This window comes from Pelodiscus sinensis, chromosome 4, assembly GCF_052426305.1.
Source record: "Pelodiscus sinensis isolate ZL-2025 chromosome 4, ASM5242630v1, whole genome shotgun sequence".
Lineage (NCBI taxonomy): Eukaryota > Metazoa > Chordata > Testudines > Trionychidae > Pelodiscus > Pelodiscus sinensis.
The window spans coordinates 6,387,564-6,407,580 of record NC_143055.1 but is presented as its reverse complement, the minus strand read 5'-3'; the positions used below and the strand labels follow the sequence as shown (position 1 = coordinate 6,407,580).

Genomic DNA, 20,017 nt, shown 5'->3' with positions numbered 1-20,017 from the left:
ATACATTCACCAAGAGCTACATGGATCTTCTCAGGTCCCATTGGCTGCTGTTTGCCCGCGCTGCTTCCTCAGCGCCTCTCCCCTTTGTCCCCTGCCCATTGATGGAACAAGGGGGCTCTCATGGCCAAAAGGAACTCTGAAGCTGCCAGCTTCTCAAGGGTGGAATTTCAGGAGGGTAGGGATCAAGGGCAGAACTTCTGGAGGGTAGGGGGCAGCAGCTGGGTATGCCACGCCATGGCTTGCTTTTGATCCCATTTTCCAGAATCTAAGGGAGGTGGGGAAAGTGCTTGCATGCTGTGCATGCCTCTCATGCACAAATCAGGTTCCACCTTTCTCCTCGCTCCCTTTAGCAAGATCAAAAGCAAGCTGCGACTCGGAGTGCAGGGGGGGCAGCAGTGGTGGGCCTGATCCTTATTTTTAAAAACTTTCCGCGGACCCCCTGTGATGGGGGTCTGTGGACCACAAATTAGGAACCACGGCTATAGGGTAAAAGCACACAAGACCAGTTTTCAAGTGGGAAGGCTGCATTTCATGATCCCTGATATGTTTTTCATGGCTGTGAATTTGGTAGGGCCCTATTTGTAGAATATTCAATAAGAGCACTTCTGGATACCATAACAAATCGAGGGACTGGACTTGATGACCTCATGAGTCAGTATTCTATGAAGTGAAGTCATTTTACGGGTGACATGATGTCGCTGTGAAATGTGGAATATAATTTTAATGCTTTTAATTTCTCAGTCTCTTGGTTTGTCTTTGAAGTTTAATTAAGGATTGTTGGAGAAGATGTTTCTGGTCTAATGAAAATAATCTCACAACAAAATACCTCTTGGCAGCCTGATTACCCACTGAGTGCGCCCTTTTTTTTTCTTTGAGTAGTAATTCAGGCTGCCTCCTAAAGAATAAGAAAGAGGCGCTGTAGGTATGGAATATGCGGTACTTATGGTTTTGATTTGAGAGAGCCTGTTTCCTCATTCAATCTATTGACTTGTTGTCACTGATGATACATGACATGTCTTCTGTCACATACAAATTTCTTTCTCTTCTTAGCAACAAATACATGGAATAGTGTACGAACAAGGGGAGCATTGGTGCAGGGAGGGTATGGTCACAGCAGTGTTTACGATCCGAACAGCAAATCAATCTATATCCATGGAGGTTACAAAGCATTCAGTGCCAACAAATACAGACTAGCAGATGACTTGTACAAATATGAAGTTGAGACACAGATGTGGTGAGTATCTTTTCACCTTGTGACCTCATCCGAAGGTACTGTATTAGACTACTGGCTGTTGGCAGAATGATTAAGTGTTTCCTGGTTACTTAAACTTAAGGTGAAATACTACTGTTTTCTGTGATGCTGGGGAGGGGGAAGTTAAGGGGTGAGCCCACTCCTTTCTGCCCCACTAACATTAGAAGTTTTTAGGCTTTCTCTTCCCTCCCTTCTCAGGAGAGGTGGTGCGGCTGTGACAGACTGCTTTGTGACAGCCCATTTATTCTTAGCATTTCCCTTCAAGGTGAATGGTACTTAAAGCCGCATCCTCTGCACGCCCCCCCACCCCCATCCCCGCCCACCAATGCCTTTGGCTCTTTGCACAACAGGCTTATGTATTCCAACCTCCCTCCTGGAACAGTTGTTGATGTCCATCAGCATCCCAGCTATAGCTTTTTGGTTCTGGTGGCATGAATCCGCACAGCCAGGAAACTGATACTCAGTCAGCTGTGCATTCTGTCCCAAACCTTTCAAGTCCTTACTCTCTCAAAACAAGGGGGAAATTATGTAAAAGGTGCTCTGTTTAGTTCTCAGTACAGGCAGTCCCCAGGTTACGTACAAGATAGGGACTGTAGGTTTGTACTTAAGTTGAATTTGTACTTAAGTCGGAACTGGCGTCCAGATTCAACCGCTGCTGAAACTGACCAGCGGCTGACTACAGGAAGCCCTAGACAGAGTTGCTCTGCCCCAGGCTTCCTGTAGTCAGCTGCTGGTCAGTTTCAGCAGTGGCTGAATCAGGGACGCCTGGGGCAGAGCAGCTGGGGTGCTGCCGGGTTGGTCCAGTAGCGCCGAGGAGCGGCGTTGCGGGACCAAGTGGCAGCGCCCCAGCTGCTCTACCACATTCGTCCACGAGAAAAGCCTGGTCTGCTGGGGGGTGGGGGAGGGACGGGGGGAACTAGCTGCGCCCACCCCCAGCAGCCCATGGAGACCCGGGCAGCAGGACCGAGAGGTGCAGCAGACCAGGGAGATGCGGAGCAGCTTTTCTCGCCCTGGAGGATGCGGGCGGTGGGACCACGGCGCGTTTGGGCGGTCCCGCCGCCTGCATCCTCTGGGGCGAGAAAAGCCCCATTCGTAAGTACGGATCCGACATCAGTCAGATCCGCGTAACTCGGGGACTGCCTGTACTCTTAATCATGCTTATATGATGCAAGGTCAGTGGCTAATATAATTAAGGCTGTGAGTGATTTACTCATGCATGCGTCATCCAGTTTTGCATGGATTAATCTGCAGATCTATATTACTAGTTCAGAAGTTGGAGTCATTTGACCTAGGATATCCGTGAATTGTCCCAGGTAGTTTCTTGGGTCTACAGCTGTTGCTGGGCATACACTAAACCTCATTTTTTGGTGAGGACTGGAGGTGGCAGATGGATGTAATATTACATCCTTGTTCAGGACAAGATATTTCAATGGAATGCCACTGAATGAATGTGGCCCAAGAATCAGGGAGGCAGTTGAGAAGAGGAAATCAAATTATAGGTAGGAAGGAGCAAACTGGAGGGGAAAAAAAAGGCCATTGCATATTATGCAACAAAAATAATTAAATGGATTTCCACTACAAATCTCTTCCCAAAGTAAGTTTGGAAATCACTTTGTCGGGTGGTTGTTAGTTTAAAAAAAAATCTTCATCTGTTTTCATTTCTGAAGGACAATTCTTAAAGACAGCAGATTTTTCCGCTACTTGCACACCGCTGTGATAATGAGCGGAACCATGCTGGTATTCGGAGGAAATACACACAATGACACCTCAATGAGCCATGGCGCTAAGTGCTTCTCTTCAGACTTTATGGCATATGATATTGGTAAGTTCCCACATCCAAACTTTTTCCTGGAGATGCAAAGACAAAAATGCCTCTTAAAGGATTAATTTACATGCTTTGTATGTGATAAACACTGCTGTAAGAACAGTGATTGGCCAACAAAATAGCAAATGAAATTTAATGTTGACAAATGTAAAGTAATGCACAATGGAAAAAGTAATCACAACTAATCGTACAATATGATGAGGACTAATTCAGCTATAACTACTCCAGAGAGAAATCTTGGCGTTATTGTGGATAGTTCTCTGAAAACATCCCCTCAATGTGCAATGGCAGTCAAAAAAGTAAACAGAATGTTGGGAATTATTAAAAAAGAGATAGGGTGTGTCTAGACTACATGTCTCCGTCGACGGAGGCATGTAGATTAGACAGATCGACAGAGGGAAATGAAGCCGCGATTAAAATAATCGCGGCTTCATTTAAATTTAAATGGCTGCCCCGCTCTGCCGATCAGCTGTTTGTCGGCAGATCGGGGCAGTCTGGACGCGCTGCGTCGACAAAGAAGCCTTTCTTGATCGGCACAGGTATGCCTCGTGAAACCAGGTTTACCTGCGCCGATAAAGAAAGGCTTCTTTGTCGACGCGGCGCGTCCAGACTGCCCCGATCTGCCGACAAACAGCTGATCGGCAGAGCAGGGCAGCCATTTAAATTTAAATGAAGCCGCGATTATTTTAATCGCGGCTTCATTTCCCTCTGCCGATCTGTCTAATCTACATGCCTCCGTTGACGGAGGCATGTAGTTTAGACGTACCCATAGAGAATAAGACCGAGAATATCTTATTGCCTCTATGTAAAATCCGTGATATGCCAACTTTTTGAATATTGCGTACAGAGGTGGTCGCCTCATCTCAAAAAAGATATATTGGCATTGGAAAAAGTTCAGAAAAGGGCAACAAAAATGATTAGGGGGTGGAACGGAAAGAGATTAAAAAGACTTGAACTTTTCAGCTTAGAAGAGAGGAAACTAAGGGAAGGGGTTTAAAATCATGACTGGTGCGGAAAGAGTGAATAAGGAAAAGTTATTTACTTTTTCCCATAACATAAAAAGTAGCAGTCACTGAATGAAATTAATAAGCAGCAGGTTTAAAACAAACAAAATGAAGTTTTTCTTCTCACAGTGCATGATTGGCCTGTGGAATATGTTGCTAGGGGAGGTTGTGAAGATCAGGATTCTAACAGGGCTCAAGAAAGAACTAGATAAATTAATAGAAGTTAGGTCCCTCAATGGCTATTAGCAAGGATGGGTTGGAATGGTGTCCCTGGCCTCTGTTGGAGGCTGGGAATGGGCGACGGGAGGGATCACTTGATGATTCCCTGTTCTGTTGATTCCCTCTGGGGCATCTGGCATTGGCCATTGTCAGAAGACAGGACACTGGGCTAGATGGACCTTTGGTCTGATCCATTATGGATGTTCTTGTGTTCTTTTGAGATTGCAGAAGCAGGAAAGACAGACTTAACTTCGCGTACTACACATTTAAAAAAAAATGAACTGGATTCTGGTAGGGCAGGTGCAACAGCAGTTATATCATCAGTAACAACGCTCATACACAACGCTCATACTACTTTGAACATTTAAAGATAGGAGATATGTGGTTCAGAATAAGTTATCTTATTTTGTAAAGTGTTTCGGCATTCTATAGTTAAAACAGCGAGGAGTCTTGTGGCACCTTAAAGATGAACAGATTTATTTGGGCATCAGCTTTCATGGATAAAATCCACTTGATCCGATGCATCTGATGAAGTGCCCTTTACCCTCGAAAGCTTATGTCCAAATAAATCTGTTCATCTTTAAGATGCCACTGGACTCCTCATTGTTTATGCAGATACAGACTAACACTGCTACGTCTGAGACTAGTCTCTAATTATTTGAATTTAGGTCTGGGAGCAGGGTTTCCTGAAAATAAAGCATCATATCAAGATCTGTTAGTTGATGAATGTTCTTTTGATTGATTAGTGGAGTCAGAGTTTGGTGTATGAGAACTGTTACTGCTGATATTACTCCAAATGTCTCGAAGTCCGATGGAGTAACCAAGCCAAATGAATGGGTTTTATTTTGAAGGAGACATTGGTGGTTTTGTGTAGCCACTAGAGGGCAGCATTTATTTGCAGATGCATAGTCCAGAAACTGTTAAATAGAAATAGGTGAAATGATTTAGCAAGAGAGAGTACATGTATATTCAGATAACTGAAATTTGAAGAGAAAGTGCTATACACAACGCAAATTGCAGTATGGTAGGATATGTCTACACTGCAATTAAAAATCTATACCTGGCCTGTGTCAATTGGCTTGGGCTAAGGAGGAGGGGGGAGAAGGCAGGCTGTAACCTGGGCTCTAGGACCCTGCAAAGTGGGAAGACTGCAGAGCTACAGCCCAAATGTCTGCATTGCAGCTCAACAACCCCTTAGCCCCAGTCCTATGAACCTGAGTCAGCTGGCTCAGGCCAGCTGTGGGTTTTTAACCGCAGTGTAGATAAACCCTTAGATATTAAATACAGTAGAAGATAGATCTCTCCTCCTGAAATCCATCCTGATTCCCTGCAACAGGGTTAATATTCTCAATTTTAACTTTTTGGCTGAAGCAAGTGTTTAAAGTTTTCTTACTTTAAAAGGTCAGCATAAAAATAATGAGCAGTAAGACCATGGGTACACTTACTCCATCTCCAAAAAGAGAAGAAAAATCTCTGTTTGCCCAGTCAAATTCAAGTTATACAATTTTACTCAGTAATTGTATATTTTGACAGCACATATGTTCTCTTTGGATAATCAATAGACTGTAAATCTAAGGTTGGTACGAGATAATTCTTGGTAATTTCTAAACCATTAGTTTCTTCCGATATTTGATGTTTTGATAAAGGTAGGGAGAAGAGCACAGAAAGCAAAACATTCCAAGCCCACTAATAATCTAGAAAAATATATTTTTGGCCCCTTATAACTCACAGATGGTTGGATATGAAATTGCAAATTATGCTCCAATTCTGCTAAAGTCTTCCATTACAAACTTGAACTGTGTGTGCTAGTCTTATGAATGACATCAGGAAAGGTTACATAGTATAACAATTGAGTAGATAACTTAAAAAAATCCATTTTAAAATAACCATTTGCTAGATAATTAAATGCAGCCATTAGAGACTAGGGATGTAAGAGAGTAGTCCAGTGAACTACACACATTCCTCTTCCCCTCCCACCCCCATTGCTGCCTCTATATCAGAGGCAGTAGGGGTAGGGGGGAACAGCAGCTGGTACTGGCAGAAGCTGTCTTAAAAGCCGGTTCCCCCCAGTACAGTCTCTGTCTTGCCCTGCTGCCCCTGTCAGAGGCAGCAAGGGAAGGGGGCAGGGGAGGCTGCTATGGCAGCAGCTCCTGGTTGCAGAGGTCCCAGCAGGAAGTTGGGTTGCCCCACAGACAAGGGCTGCTTTGTGGACAGCAGCTCCTGTCTGTGGGGGTCCCAGCGAGGAGCTGGGACCTCTGATGGTCAGAGGCTGCTGCTGGCTGGGCAGGCAGCCCCGCTCAGTCCTGGCTTGCACCAGGACCAAACCCCGCTGTGGCTCTGCAATTTAAAAGGCAGCCCCTCTTCCTCCCCTGCCCCTGCTCCTACTGCCTTTTAAATTGCAGAGCTGCGGTGGGGTTTGGTCCCTGACCCTGTGCGAGCAGGGACTGAGCCAGGAAAGCAGGCAACTTTCTGGAGCTGTTTCGATTTTCTTCCTTAATGATATACTGACTTCACTCTATTAATGGGATAGAGATTTTCAGTTTCTCAGTCTTATGAAAGATGTTAACTACTTGTAGATCAGTTAACAAACGTCCGTGTCTTTCTCTTCTGATGCTGAGGAAGAGGGACCATGAAAGAGACTCTCCCTACACCAGCAGAGTAAAAAGTGTGCCATCATGTGGACATAAGCCTCTGGGGCATTCCCTTTGGCTTGGCCTAACATACCACATTTCAATTTAGCAGACTTTTTCTGCTGCTGTTCTTTTGATTGATTAGTGGAGTCTGAGTTTGATGTGATTTCTGCATAGTACTTAAAGAAAGAAATTACATGAGAAACAGCTCTCCTAAATGTTGCATTAACAGAAAATGATGGAATTATCGAATGCTAGTTAAAAAATGTGAATCAAAACAACTATGCAAGGCCACTCTCAAGTCACATAAGTACAAAAATAATTATTATATCTCGGTCCATGCTCCATATTATGTCAGAGCAGGGCAAAATTGAGCATGTTCACATATAAACTGGTAAAAAGTACGCCCATTGTTCAGTCATAATTTCCAGTCATTAAAACAAACCCCAAACCATTACCCATAATTTCCCCAAAGTCCTTGAAGGTTATTCTGCTGAGTTCTCTCAAAGTAAGGCCAGCAGAAGCAGCTAGCTCTTCAGTTGTACAGTTTTACTTTCCCTTCACATGGATGGGGGCAGAAGTTGGGAAGACCCATTGCATAACATCTCCTCCTGTTTGGGGACCCTGTGGGAGAGAAAGGAGAAGAGCAGTTCCTTAACTTCTGGAAGCACAGGGAATGTTGTTGCATGAGAACAGGACACAACATGCATGACGCTTTAGGGAAGGCACATTGCACTCCTGCCCTGCCGAGACCCATGTAAGGGTCAGGTTGTACCTGGCCCTAAGATAGTTTCAAATGGATAGAGAGTTAATTTTGTCTTAAGACGTTGTGTAAAGGGTGCCTGTGTTCCCTGTAAGCTGAGTGCTTGGGTCGTCGCCCAGAAGGGATTCAGATGCTGCCCAGCTGATTAGCAGAGCGTCCAGACCCAGTAGCGTGTGTTTCTACTGGTGGTGCACATCTGCACATGCTTTGATGCATATGACAATATTTATTCTGCACACGAATGGAAAATATTAAAGGGAACATTGATGGATGGTGCTTTGTGCTCTTTAACAGCTGCCACACTCTGCTGTGGGGGTAGTTGCATTTTGGGGAGAGGTGAAATGGTTTCTGTGCAGTTACTGAAGTACGTTGGGATCTTTCAGAAAAAATGTGCTACATAAATGTCAGTTATTAATTATGCTAGAGGAACTTTTCTGAAGTGAGCTTTCCTTAATCCTAGCTTGTGATCAATGGTCAGTACTTCCTCGACCTGATCTCCATCATGATGTCAACAGATTTGGACATTCTGCTGTGCTGAGTAACAGGTCAGAAGACAAAAAAAAAAAAAAAAATCTTGCTTTGTGTCTGCATAATGTGTACTCAAGTAAGCCCATATACAGATATTTATGTATGGGTGTATAAGGTCACTGAGAACACAACTGGAAACCAAATTGAAGTTCTGTGACCTTACTTCCTCTGATGGTTTCAACTGGCATCTCCGTGTAGCTGATGGTTTCCAACCTATAACTTCTTGACTCCATCCAGTTTCTTATTGTTAGCTACCCTGACTCATTCTCTTCTCCAGCTCACCTAGCCAGTGTCGCCATCTCATCTCCAGAAATTAATCAGTCCAAAATTGAATTTTTCATCTTCCCTCCAAATATTTCTTTCTCTTTCCTTCTCAATCTCCATTATCATCTCTGCTTTTATTAGTATTAATCACTCCCAAAATGTACTCTTTCTTCACTGCTCCTGCTTATAAGACCTCTGTCCACATCTTGGTCACCCTGGCTTGCTTGCTTGCTTGCAGTCTTCCTCTTGTTGGGCCTCTTTTTTCCTTGCCACCCACAGAATATATGCTGTTTAGGCACAAATACAGTTGGGATCTATGCCATTTTGCTGGCGACATTTACTGAAATAATATCCATGTTTTGAAGGAATATGTGCTTTGTTTTTTATAACCTTCAGATCTGTGGCACAGAATTTGAGTGAACCTTAATTGGAATAAATTTGCCAAAAAGTCTCTGGTTTTGGTTCAAGCACCTGTTTCTGGGGATATGCCTCTCAAACACATGAGAAGGTCAAGATTATTTTAGGCATGTAATTCCCACTAACTTTCAAGGAGGAAAGCTTTTAGCTTCCCTTTGTGCTTTGAAAAGCTCACACAAAATATTTAGCAACTCCACAGTATATTAAATCAGTTTAATGCAATGGCTTTTGTGGATTGCATTTAAGTATGTATGTTTTTTTTTTTTACTTAATTGGTACCAAAAATAACTGTAGGATGGGAGGAAAGCGAGAGAACTTTTGCCAACCAAATTTCTACTCCGTTCCATTAGTTTTCACATTCTGTAGTAACTAGTCATTATTAAAAAAACAGTGTGTTCAGGTGTGTAAATAGCAGTAATATGTATTGGTGGTATTGTGCCTAAAACACAGATGTGTGATCCTTGAGCTCAGAAGCTTGGAAAAGTAAATTCTCTAGCTATAACAGCATTTTGTTTCAGTCAGTTGACAGACTGATTCATTGACTGTTTGCAAAGAGACCCAGCGTAATGTTGATCTTTGTGATGACATTGTGGTGTTGTGACACATTCTCATGTATTGGTTCATTGGTAACTTTATCTGTCTTCCTCCCCCTTTCCCCCCGATCTTTCTTGCTGCTGAGGGGAGAAGGATAATTTTCCTGCTTTTCCCCTCCTTAATACGTATGCTGAATCCAGGCAGCTTCAGGGATCTTGTTGTATGGGAGAAAGGTTGTTCTATGATGCCAGACTGAGGAGTGAGAGATGCAGTTGATTGCGCAAAAGTCATGGGTTGAGATTCACCGAACTAATAGAAATCTGAGACATGATTCTGCTTAATATGTTCCTTAACCAACATCTATTTATTTACTTGGGTTTATACATACGTATTCTGTAGGTGCTCTGTATAGTTATCAAGAGCTGTATAACTGAAATGCAATATATTGTCTGTACATATAGATATGAACATATAATTTACTTCCATTTCCTTATTTATGTTTAGCACTATGTATGTATTTGGAGGTTTCAACAGTCTCCTCCTGAGCGATATCCTGAGGTATACACCAGAAAGCTGTGAAGCTTATGGCAATGAGACGTCTTGTTTCAAAGCAGGTCCCGGAATCAGGTGTGTGTGGAACACCACCTTTTCTCAGTGTGTCCCATGGGAAGCAGCAACAGTAGAGCAACAACAAAAAGTTTTTGAAGAATGTCCGTCTAAGCCAGGTATGTAAGTCACACATCAAAAAGTGTATTTGCATTAGCAAGCTGTACTACCACCAAAACATGACCCTCTACTGCACATGCTTCTCCATCTGAGGAGAGGAGGAAAGAACAAACGTGACACGTGTAACATTATGTAGGTAAGAGCAATGTTGAAAGGTTCTCAGATATTGTGGTGATGAATGTGGTATACAAGCATAGAGAAACTAGACTTCGGCTTTTTTCTTGCCATTCTGTATTCAAATGTTCTTTTGCTCCTCACATTTTTGTCCATTACATTGTTTGCTGAACAGCCAGTCAGATATGCATTTCAGATGTAATCAGGAACAAGTCAGCTGTGCCTACGCTGTTTGGTATGCCAGGTCTTTTCACTACTGCAGTTATAAACCTCAGGTTATTTCTTGGACGTTTTCAGCATTCCAAAAGTTAGCAAAAGGATGAACGAGTGAAAATCCAGGAGTTGGCTCCCTGTGATCCCCAAAATAATTGGAATGTGTTCAATATGTGTGTTGTCTAGCAGTATTTGACAACAGGGTGTGCATTAGCAATCTATTGCAACATACGCTGTGCAGGAGATGCACAAGTAGACTTTTAATAAACGGCTTCGTGCGCTTTACTATGAGCGTGTGACTGAAACTGTGAATAAAAACTGAGCAGTTTCCCAATGAAGTGGTAGAAGTGGATTGAGGGCCACAGACTGCTGCTGAAATGATTGCTTGGCAGTTTGGGAGTGGATAGTTAACATTCATTTTTCTCCTTATAACACCTACCCAACTCAGACTGTTGTTGCTCTCTTGTTCTATAGAAAGTGACTGAGATTTGTCACTAGTTCTGGTGACAGTCATGTTTGGGAAAGAGGGGACAGGGCCATGCTGTCAGCTCAGCACCAGAAGTGGTATTATCTGATGATCGTTGCTATAACTTTTTCAACTAAAGTATGGAGAGGGGCTCATACAGTTACTGGTCTCTAAGCAATGTTTTGGAACTACTTTTAATTTTGGGTTCCTTGCATTAAATTGCCTAACTGCTATCAACTCCAGGAGTATGTCGGTGCTCCGCTAGCCCCTAGAGCTGGTTTTTCTGAAACATGCCTCTGTATATGTTGTATCCTTTAATTGTGTGAAAATGGTTGATATAAAGGGACAAGAATTTGGGATCTTCAATGTTATAAACCAACTGAATAAGCAGAGGAGATATATGAGGAAAAAGATTACATGGAAGAATTAAACTTCATATGAAATTCCCAGTTGAGAGCCAGGATTTTAGATAAATGTGTCTGTATTTATACACCTAAATTACTCTGTTATATGTCCATTTGTCATTTGCATGTACATATCTTGGGTTTGTGTAGGCAATATCAACATTTGTGTCTCTTCCCGCATTTAATTGCAAGTTCACTTCCTTGAAAATGATTTATAATTGACATAAGAAATTAATGGAATTTCTTTCTGCTCCATTTAAATGTAAGTTATAAATAGGAAGTACAGCTTAACTGATAGCTGTCTTGGGAAATCTGTAGGTGAAGTCCTTGGTTATACTGTGTGTGTAAACTGCTTCTTGGGAACTGCTTTTTGGTCATACAGGTTTTTTGTTTTTACTTGCAGACGATGAAAAATGCCGTCAGATTACAGACTGTTATAGCTGTACAGCAAATACAAATAGTTGTCAATGGTGCACTGACCAGTGTATCTTAAAGCATAGCAATTGCACAGAAGATCAGGTAAATGTTTAAATAGCCTTCTAAAAATGTTAATCTTGTTATGATGTTTCAAATGTCCAGAAAACTCTCTCTCACAATTACTTCTGTGTATGTGTTTCTCTGCTGTGTAAGTAACTGTAACAACAAACATCTCAATTGCTTGAATCTGAAGGAGGGAAGGGACAAGGAAAGACGAGGGCAGTAGTAATAAAATTGTATGATTACTTGGTAAGGCATGTGCACGTCTTCATAATTCATTCATAAGGTCAAAAAAACCCTTGTTTCGCTCCTCACATCTTATAAGCCAAGTGGCAAACTGAGTCTTCAAGAGAGACTTGGGCATGGTGAGGGAAGTGAGTTAGCATGTTAGTTTGGGGAAGGAATTCTGAACATGATACATCCTTGGAAAATATTCGTCCTTCACTAGACTTAATTTATTGCCTCCAGTACAGAATTATATTGATGGGTCATGTGAGTGGGAACAGACATCTTAAGAAAAAAAAAATCTTAAACATGCTATGCGTTTTTTAGGTACCAATTATTGAATATGACAAATGCCCCAAGGATAACCCTGCATATTATTGTAACAAAAGGACAAGTTGTAAAAGCTGTGCCATGGATCAGAATTGTCAGTGGGAGCCCAGGAATCAAGAATGCATAGCGTTACCTGGTATGTATGCTTTGTGTCGAAAAACAAATAATCCCTAAATTCCAAAGCATTCTTTGTTTTTCCTCCTCAAAATCTATGGTATGATGTTTAGGGTGCGTTAAGGGGCTGTTTTCCATAAGGAGTAACTAATGTAATGTGTGACTTAATGTTACGTGAGATTTTCTTTGAAATCTAATTGAAATCTTATATTGGCATTTCTGGTGTAGGTATTAAAGCTTATTAATAATATTATAGGTAGTAATTAGTGCCATCAAATTATTTCAAACAATTGCAATTAATGAGTTTTAATCACATGGTTAATCATAAAATACTAACTTAATCATTACTATTTTTTGAATATTTTTCTAAATTTTCAAATCTATTGATTTCAGTAAGTTCACAGTGCTCATTTTATATTATATGTGACTACAAATATTTGCACTGTAAAAAGATAAATAAAGGAAATAGTATTTTTCAATTCACTGGGTATAAATGTAGTGCATTTTGTTTATTGTGAAACCTCAACTTACAAATACAGGTTTTTTATGTAACTGCTCTCAAAACCAAGACATTTGAAAACTATAGAGCTTACAAGTCAGAGTATGAGGGGCTGTATGAAAGTTCAGTGTATCAGTCATGTCAATACTTTGCAACACCAGCTACAACTGTACCAGGTGAATGCCTGTTCTTATTTTGGGTGATGTAAATAAGAAGGAGGCACCATTACCCTCCATATATGTAAACAAAGTTTGTTTTAGTGATTGACTGAAAAAGCTGTAAGATTGAATGGGCTTGTATGAGGTTTTGTTCACCTTTTTGACGGGGAAAATATTTATAATTAAAAATAATAGTATGACGTGAACACTACTTTATATTCTGTGCTGTATTTGAAATTAGTATATTTGGAATTGTATAACAACATTTAAAATATTTACAATAAATTTAAATAGTTATTTTATTATTGTTTAACAGTGCTATTAACCTGGAGCCAATCATGACAATTTTTAAATCTAGTTAAGTTGTTTTGCATGAGTCACATGCATTAACTGCTATTAATTGGCAGTCCAAATAATATTGTTATAGTGGATGAAGAGTTTGTCCTTAAGCTCCCAGCAAAATGATTCAGATGTGCTTTTCTCCTTCTTTTGTCTATTCTTTATTTACACAATTGTTTCAAAAGATTTTTTTATATCTTAATAAGACCCAATTTTAATTAAGGCTAATTCATTTATCACAAAAGACAGGACTATGCGGCACTTTAAAGACTAACAAGATGGTTTATTGGGCGATGAGCTTTCGTGGGCCAGACCCACTTCCTCAGATCTTCCACAAATTAAAGTGCTGCATGGTCGTGTCTTTTGTTTCAGCTAGACCAGGCTAACATGGCTGCATCTCTGTCATTTATCACAAACTGTACTTTCTCTTCATCTGTTCTCATGTGAGATTGGTACCGTATTAATTCATTTGGGAAACAAGAGGATGTTATAAAATAATTGATTATTTTTTTCTAGTACTTCTATATCCTGAATATTCCCACAGCTAGATGAAGTAGAGCAGGGGTGAGGAATCTTTTTTGGGCTGGGGGCTGGTGACCTACAGAAAAATCAGTCAGGGCGAGGGACAGCAGGAGCTGCAGTGCTAGTGCGGGCTCCCCAAAACTGGGGGCGGGGAGTTGTGGAACCCTGAGCTCCAGGGGCGAGATCCAGGCAAGTCGGGGACTGCATCTGTTCCCTAGACCTTAGGTTCCCCATCCCTGAAGTAGAGCACTGAGTATATTGCCTCAGATTAATACTTTATTTATCCAAAAATCTGACAGAGAAATGTTTCTTCCCTCCCACCTCCAAAATTGCCAGCCTTCATAATTTCATTCTGCCTTTCTCAAATTTTGGCACTTTTCTTTAGCCTTAAGCACCTGAAGTCATGTGAGAAGCAAAGCTTTTATTTAAAGAAAAAACAAACATTTCTGGGCCACATAATTACGCAGAAGAGCTTGAAACCATAATCTAAATGCACTCTAAAAATTCGAGGACCTGAAGGCAGATAAAAGAATCTAAAATGCATTCATTTTTTATTTAATCATTTTAAAGCTCATTTCATAATTGAGGGTAGAGAGTCTAACTAAAAATGTAATTCTTAGGATTGGCAGTACAGCATCCTACCTATGTTTTGACTGTTCCAGAGGATAGGGGCAAACTACTAGAATTTAGAAGTTGGATGATATTCAATAGTTTTGTCAACTGAAATTTCTTTCAGTTGACAAAAATCTTAAAAAGGTGCCTTTGACATAAATAAGAGACAAATATCCAACAAAAACAAGTAGCTACGCTGCATACCCCAAGCAAAACTCCATTTCTGCTGAAAGATCTGTTCTCATCAAGTTACTGCTTCTATAAAAGCCTTTGTTAAAAGATGTGCCTTTTAGCATGGCAGGAAAGTTAGTGAACCAAACTCTTTCGGTCTAACGGAATAGGTTCCAATGCTGAGGGCCTCTCCTGGAGAATACTTTCACCACCTTAAACTGATGGGTTTTGTGTCATTAATTTGTTTCGCTTTTTCATAGAAAATATCTGTGGAGCAAACTGGCATTTGGTTGGCAACTCATGTTTGAAAATCGCTAGCACAAAAGAGAGCTATGACAATGCTAAATTGACCTGCAGAAATGCCAATGCTCTACTGGCATCCCTCACGACCCAGAAGAAGGTGGAATTTGTTCTAAAGGAGCTGCAGAAGATGCAGTCTGTGGTGAGTGTTACTCTTTCGTAACACGTGAGTATTAGAGCTCTGAATAGGGGCAGTGCTTGTGGGTACTGTCTTTTGTACCAAGATAAATATATAACCCAGGGGACTGATTTTTTTTTCTCTTGAAATTCCACCTCTTTCATGGCACCTTTGTAGTCAAATAGTAGAGAAAGTAAATGTGTAAGGTAAATATAAACTAGGAATTCAAAGGGTTAACTGGGAAGCCTCGCCATTAACAGGTGAGGCTTATTGGTTCTGGTTGGTTGGTTGGGGCTGGAGCAACTCCTCACCTGCCCTGCTTCAGCCCCACAGGGCCCACCGGGGCAGCCCCTGTCTCTGGTGATCCCAGCCAGCTTTCCCTCTCCCCCTGCTGCAGGTTAGATGCTGGCTCCCCAGGAGCAGGCTGTAGAGCTCGCAGCGAAACCTCCTTGGGAGCATGACCGGCGGCCCTTGCCGACCCCGCTCTCAGGGAAGCAGCTTCGTTGCTGCTGCTTTGTGCTGCAGAGCCTGCAGCCTGTGTAATTGCCATGATTTTTAGCAGCTACACGGTTACATTATTAAGCACATTTTTACATTCCTAATATAGACATGGTACCTCGAGGGTATCTTTGCATAATGAAATCACATACACACTTCTGATCTGGGATACGTGACTGCAGCATGTCTGTATGTAGTTCTCATGTAAACTATATGTGGGCAGCCAAGACTGTAAATCAAGGTTCCATGGGGCAACATAGATACTTAGTGCAAAGCGTTTAAATTGTTCTGTTCTGAAAAGTGTCTTATACGCCAGCAGGCTCCCTTGAAATATTCTGTTATGTCTTCTCTAGTGGCAAGTATTTTTCCCAGTTAACCTTACAGAGCCAACACAAACAAGAACAATTATACGGAATCTATTACTACTTGTATATCAATAGAATTGATTTCTTTCCCCCTGATCATTTACGCTTGTACAAACACATGGATCATAGGCTGTGTAAGTATTGCTAAGGTTGTAACAGTAGTAGTGGTGTATGGATGTAACTGAGGTCCTAATTTAGCTGGAAGAGCCCTTTTTTTGAGGATGCAGGAGTAGAACTTATCCATGCTCTCAGTGCAGGCTAGTAGTCAGTGACATGAATTGTTTTATTGGAAAACTGAAAAATGCTAAACAGAAAGAAATGAAGCCATAAACGTGGCACATTATCATATATTGTTTTTCAGATTAGAAACATACTTTATATACAGAATACAAATATCTAAAGAGAAAATGGAATTGTTAAATTGGAAATAGGAAGTTTTCCTTCTTTCCACTTTTGCTCCCTCCTGAATCTTAAAATGAAACACTCTAACAGTTAGTTATAAGACACTGGGGTGCTCCATTTTTATTAACTTTGTATGAGGTACTTTCAAACAAGATTACACATTAAAAAATCATTTGCGAGGCAAGGGAGAAAAACATAGAATACACTAAAGTACATGATTTTCAAAACTCCAGGCTTTTAGATACCATGGTGATGAGTACTGTATAAAGAAATACATTTGATGGCTATTCCCATAAACTCTCTAATAACACTTGGGCTTTTTCTAGAAAGGATGTCATTCACTTACCCCTGGTTATTTTATCGCTTAGAGAGTTGATAATGGCGAAGAACTTAAAGCCATGCAGATCCTTGAGAAATCTTTTGGTTTTAGTTGATATTTGTATGTTTTAGCAAGTTTTTCTATTTTCTAAAAATAGCTGTGTTACAAAGTCTTACTGCACCTGGTATTTGAACTCTGCCTTTCAGTGATGTGCTGGTTAGATTCGGACAATGACCTACTGAGAGTGTGTGCTTGCTCATTAAGAGTTGAGTGACCACAGCTTATCTGTTCATTTGTAGTTCCTCAACAAGAACATGGCTTGTTTTTTTTTCCAGAGGCATTGAGAGCCTGCATTGCTCTAGTAAGTGTTGCAGGGTTAAATGAAGTGAATGTAAAATGTTTGAAGTAGGTGGATAGTTTTGTGGGGCCTTTCAATAACAGTAACTTTCCATTCATTGTTTAGATAAACTATTTGTAGCTGGTATTTAAGCCACTGTTACAGTCTGTGTAACAGTCACCCCAGAAAATTACCGTTTTTATTTCTAGTCTTTTACAGTACACTTACAAGCATCTCAGGCCAACTCTTGTTGTTAATTTCAGATTGTTCAGGTGAGGGATGTGAGTGAGTAGTCGACTACCTGATAAGCCTAGGCTTATTGGGTAGTCATGTTGACTTCTCACATCCCCCTCCCCTTGCTGCCTCTTTATCAGAGGCAGCAAGGAGGGTGAGGAGCAGGAGTTGTCACTGTGGGGAGCCAGCTTAAAAGCCGGTTCCCCCAGCACCATTTCTGCAGTACTGCCTTCCCAACAGAGGCAGCAGTGCGGGGGGCAGGAGAGGCTGCCACGAAGAAGCCTCTGCTTATGGCAGGCCCAGGCAGAGCAGGCCCTATCTATCCCCTCTGTTCCTGGCCAGCCCCTGCAGACAGGGGCTGCTGGACCCAGCACAAGCTGGGACTGAGCAAGCCTGGCTCAGTCCCGGCTCGTGCCAGGTCTGGTAGTTACCCCCACTGCAGCTCTGCGTTTTAAGTGTAGTTGATTTTACTACATTTAAAATGCAGAGCCTCTGTGGGGTTTGGTTCCAGACCTGGCACGAGCCTTCCCTTATCAGCTAATCGCGTAGTCGATACAAATTGTATCGACCACACTATTAGCCAGTTATCCACCTCTTAATATCTTTAGTTCAGGTTTAATATATTAAATCCGTTGTGCCTCCTCTCTAGTGCTTACCATTTTTAGCTATTTAAAAAAGTATCAAGTAGTTTGGGAGATAGGAGGGAGTGTGCTTTAAATGAGATAAATAAGGCACATGCCTGAAGAAATTAATTATCCATTTCATGCTCTCTGTAACTCCATTGGGACTGAGCGAACAATATGCCCTTAATTAATGTTTGCTCCTCCAAATCTGGTAGAGTGGTTCGTACACATTGCACGATGTTATTTTTTTTTTAAGCCCTGCTTCCTAACTCTGTGAAGTGATAAAATTGTGATGTTCATTCAACTGAACCTTTATTTTATCTCTAGCCCAAAACTTTGACCCCGTGGGTTGGGCTGCGGAAGATCAATGTGTCGTACTGGTGCTGGGAAGACATGTCTCCATTTACAAACACCTCGCTCCAGTGGCTGCCTGGGGAACCGAGTGGTGCTGGATTTTGTGGATATTTAGCTGAGCCTTACCAGCAGGGCTTGAAGGCAGCAACATGTATCAACCAAGTTAATGGCAGTGTCTGTGAAAGGCCTGGTAACTATGCTACTGCTGAATATGCTGTCTTTTTTGGTGGGGAACTAGTTGAGAAGTATTTATTTTTTTAGTAATACAAACAAGATCCCACCAGTTAAATATTGAATGTTTGCATCATTCAGTAACTAAACAAACCAGTTTGAACAATAGCCTTGTTTAGTTATTCTGTTCAAGAATTAGACATTTAAAAAAAATGGCAGCTGTCTGGTGAGATTGTTGTTCTCTCAATTGTGTATCTGAATGTGAAATTCAGGTTAATTATGGTATGGAACAATTTTCTTTTCTAAAAAATAAGTTCTCTATACTGTAATTTTTGTGTGTGCATGTTGTCTAGTCAGAGAATAATTTTTTCAAAGTTTAAAGTTAATTGAGCAAGACGTTTGACAAATATGAAAGCTGTGAAAAATGAGGCTATTTGCTTTTGGAAAAGTCCTCCATCATTTTTGGAACTGTGTATGTTTAAAACCACTTTGTCTATTAACCCTCCATTTGAAATAGTTATACTGAATAACAGTTAGAGCCTTCTTTTTAATTCTTTAGAAAGGTTGTCTGAATACATAAATCTAAATGAGCCACCCACTCTAAACCCTGCTTTGTGCTATGGCAGAATACAGTCCGAGATGAAGATATTTGCAGAAACTTGAATTGTGACTCTTTTGTTTTCTAAGTTAACATTCTCACAGCATTTTAAACTAGTCTATAACTACTTTAAAACTTAACGTGGTCTCTTGTTTGTCTGAGAATGGTCAGTCCACATTGTGGGCCTAGTGGATTAAACACAGGAGGAGGAGCCTTAAAATTCTTGAGTTACAATTGATACATATTTGATCTATAGAATTGGTCAAGTTACTTAACCTTGATCTTGCTTTTCCACATGTAAAATACTGTCACTGTTAACTTTACAGTAGTGTGATGAGGACTTTATGAATAACATATATACAGCATTATAAAGATATGAATAGCAATGAGACATGCAGGTTGTACTCTCCATTTGCACTGAAGATAATTCATAATTACAGAAAACTGAATTACAGTAATTTATATATTTCCTGTTGTCTCTGGATCTCAAATTGTAAAGTTTTTCCAGGTGTCACCATCATAGCCATTTTACATATGAAATTACAGAGTTCAGCAACAACTAACTGATGAAAAATACTCAAACTGAATTTTGAGGGATTTTTCAATTAGCAGTAGAGTTGGGCTAATTGTATTGGCAAATGACTAATTGCTGAACAATGCAGTTTTGGCCAACCCAAAACTTCACAGAGTGGGCTGGGCGTGAGTTAATCGCATAGTTTCTTGACCAAACCAAAAATATCAAAACCTTTTCCAATGTCATTTTGTTTTGAGCAGACTCAAAATGTTTGTTTCAGTTCTGGGCATTTTGACAAAAGCAGAGGAGTGCATTGACAAATGCATAGTGGCAATTTGTAATCATTCATCAAGACAATTAATAGTCTCTGAGCCAGAC

General features: G+C 40.9%; 1 protein-coding gene across 2 annotated transcripts in view; it reads left to right on the top strand.

The window, feature by feature from the left end:
- ATRN (attractin) overlaps positions 1-20,017 on the top strand; it is a 225,780-nt gene that overhangs the window by 83,116 nt on the left and 122,647 nt on the right. For both annotated transcript variants that reach the window (XM_075931018.2, XM_075931019.2), the window contains exons 9-16: positions 1,051-1,234; positions 2,920-3,074; positions 8,154-8,238; positions 9,941-10,161; positions 11,763-11,878; positions 12,389-12,527; positions 15,067-15,248; positions 18,330-18,546. In XM_075931018.2, coding sequence (XP_075787133.2) covers positions 1,051-1,234; positions 2,920-3,074; positions 8,154-8,238; positions 9,941-10,161; positions 11,763-11,878; positions 12,389-12,527; positions 15,067-15,248; positions 18,330-18,546 — 1,299 coding nt within the window. The remainder of the gene's footprint in view (positions 1-1,050; positions 1,235-2,919; positions 3,075-8,153; positions 8,239-9,940; positions 10,162-11,762; positions 11,879-12,388; positions 12,528-15,066; positions 15,249-18,329; positions 18,547-20,017) is intronic.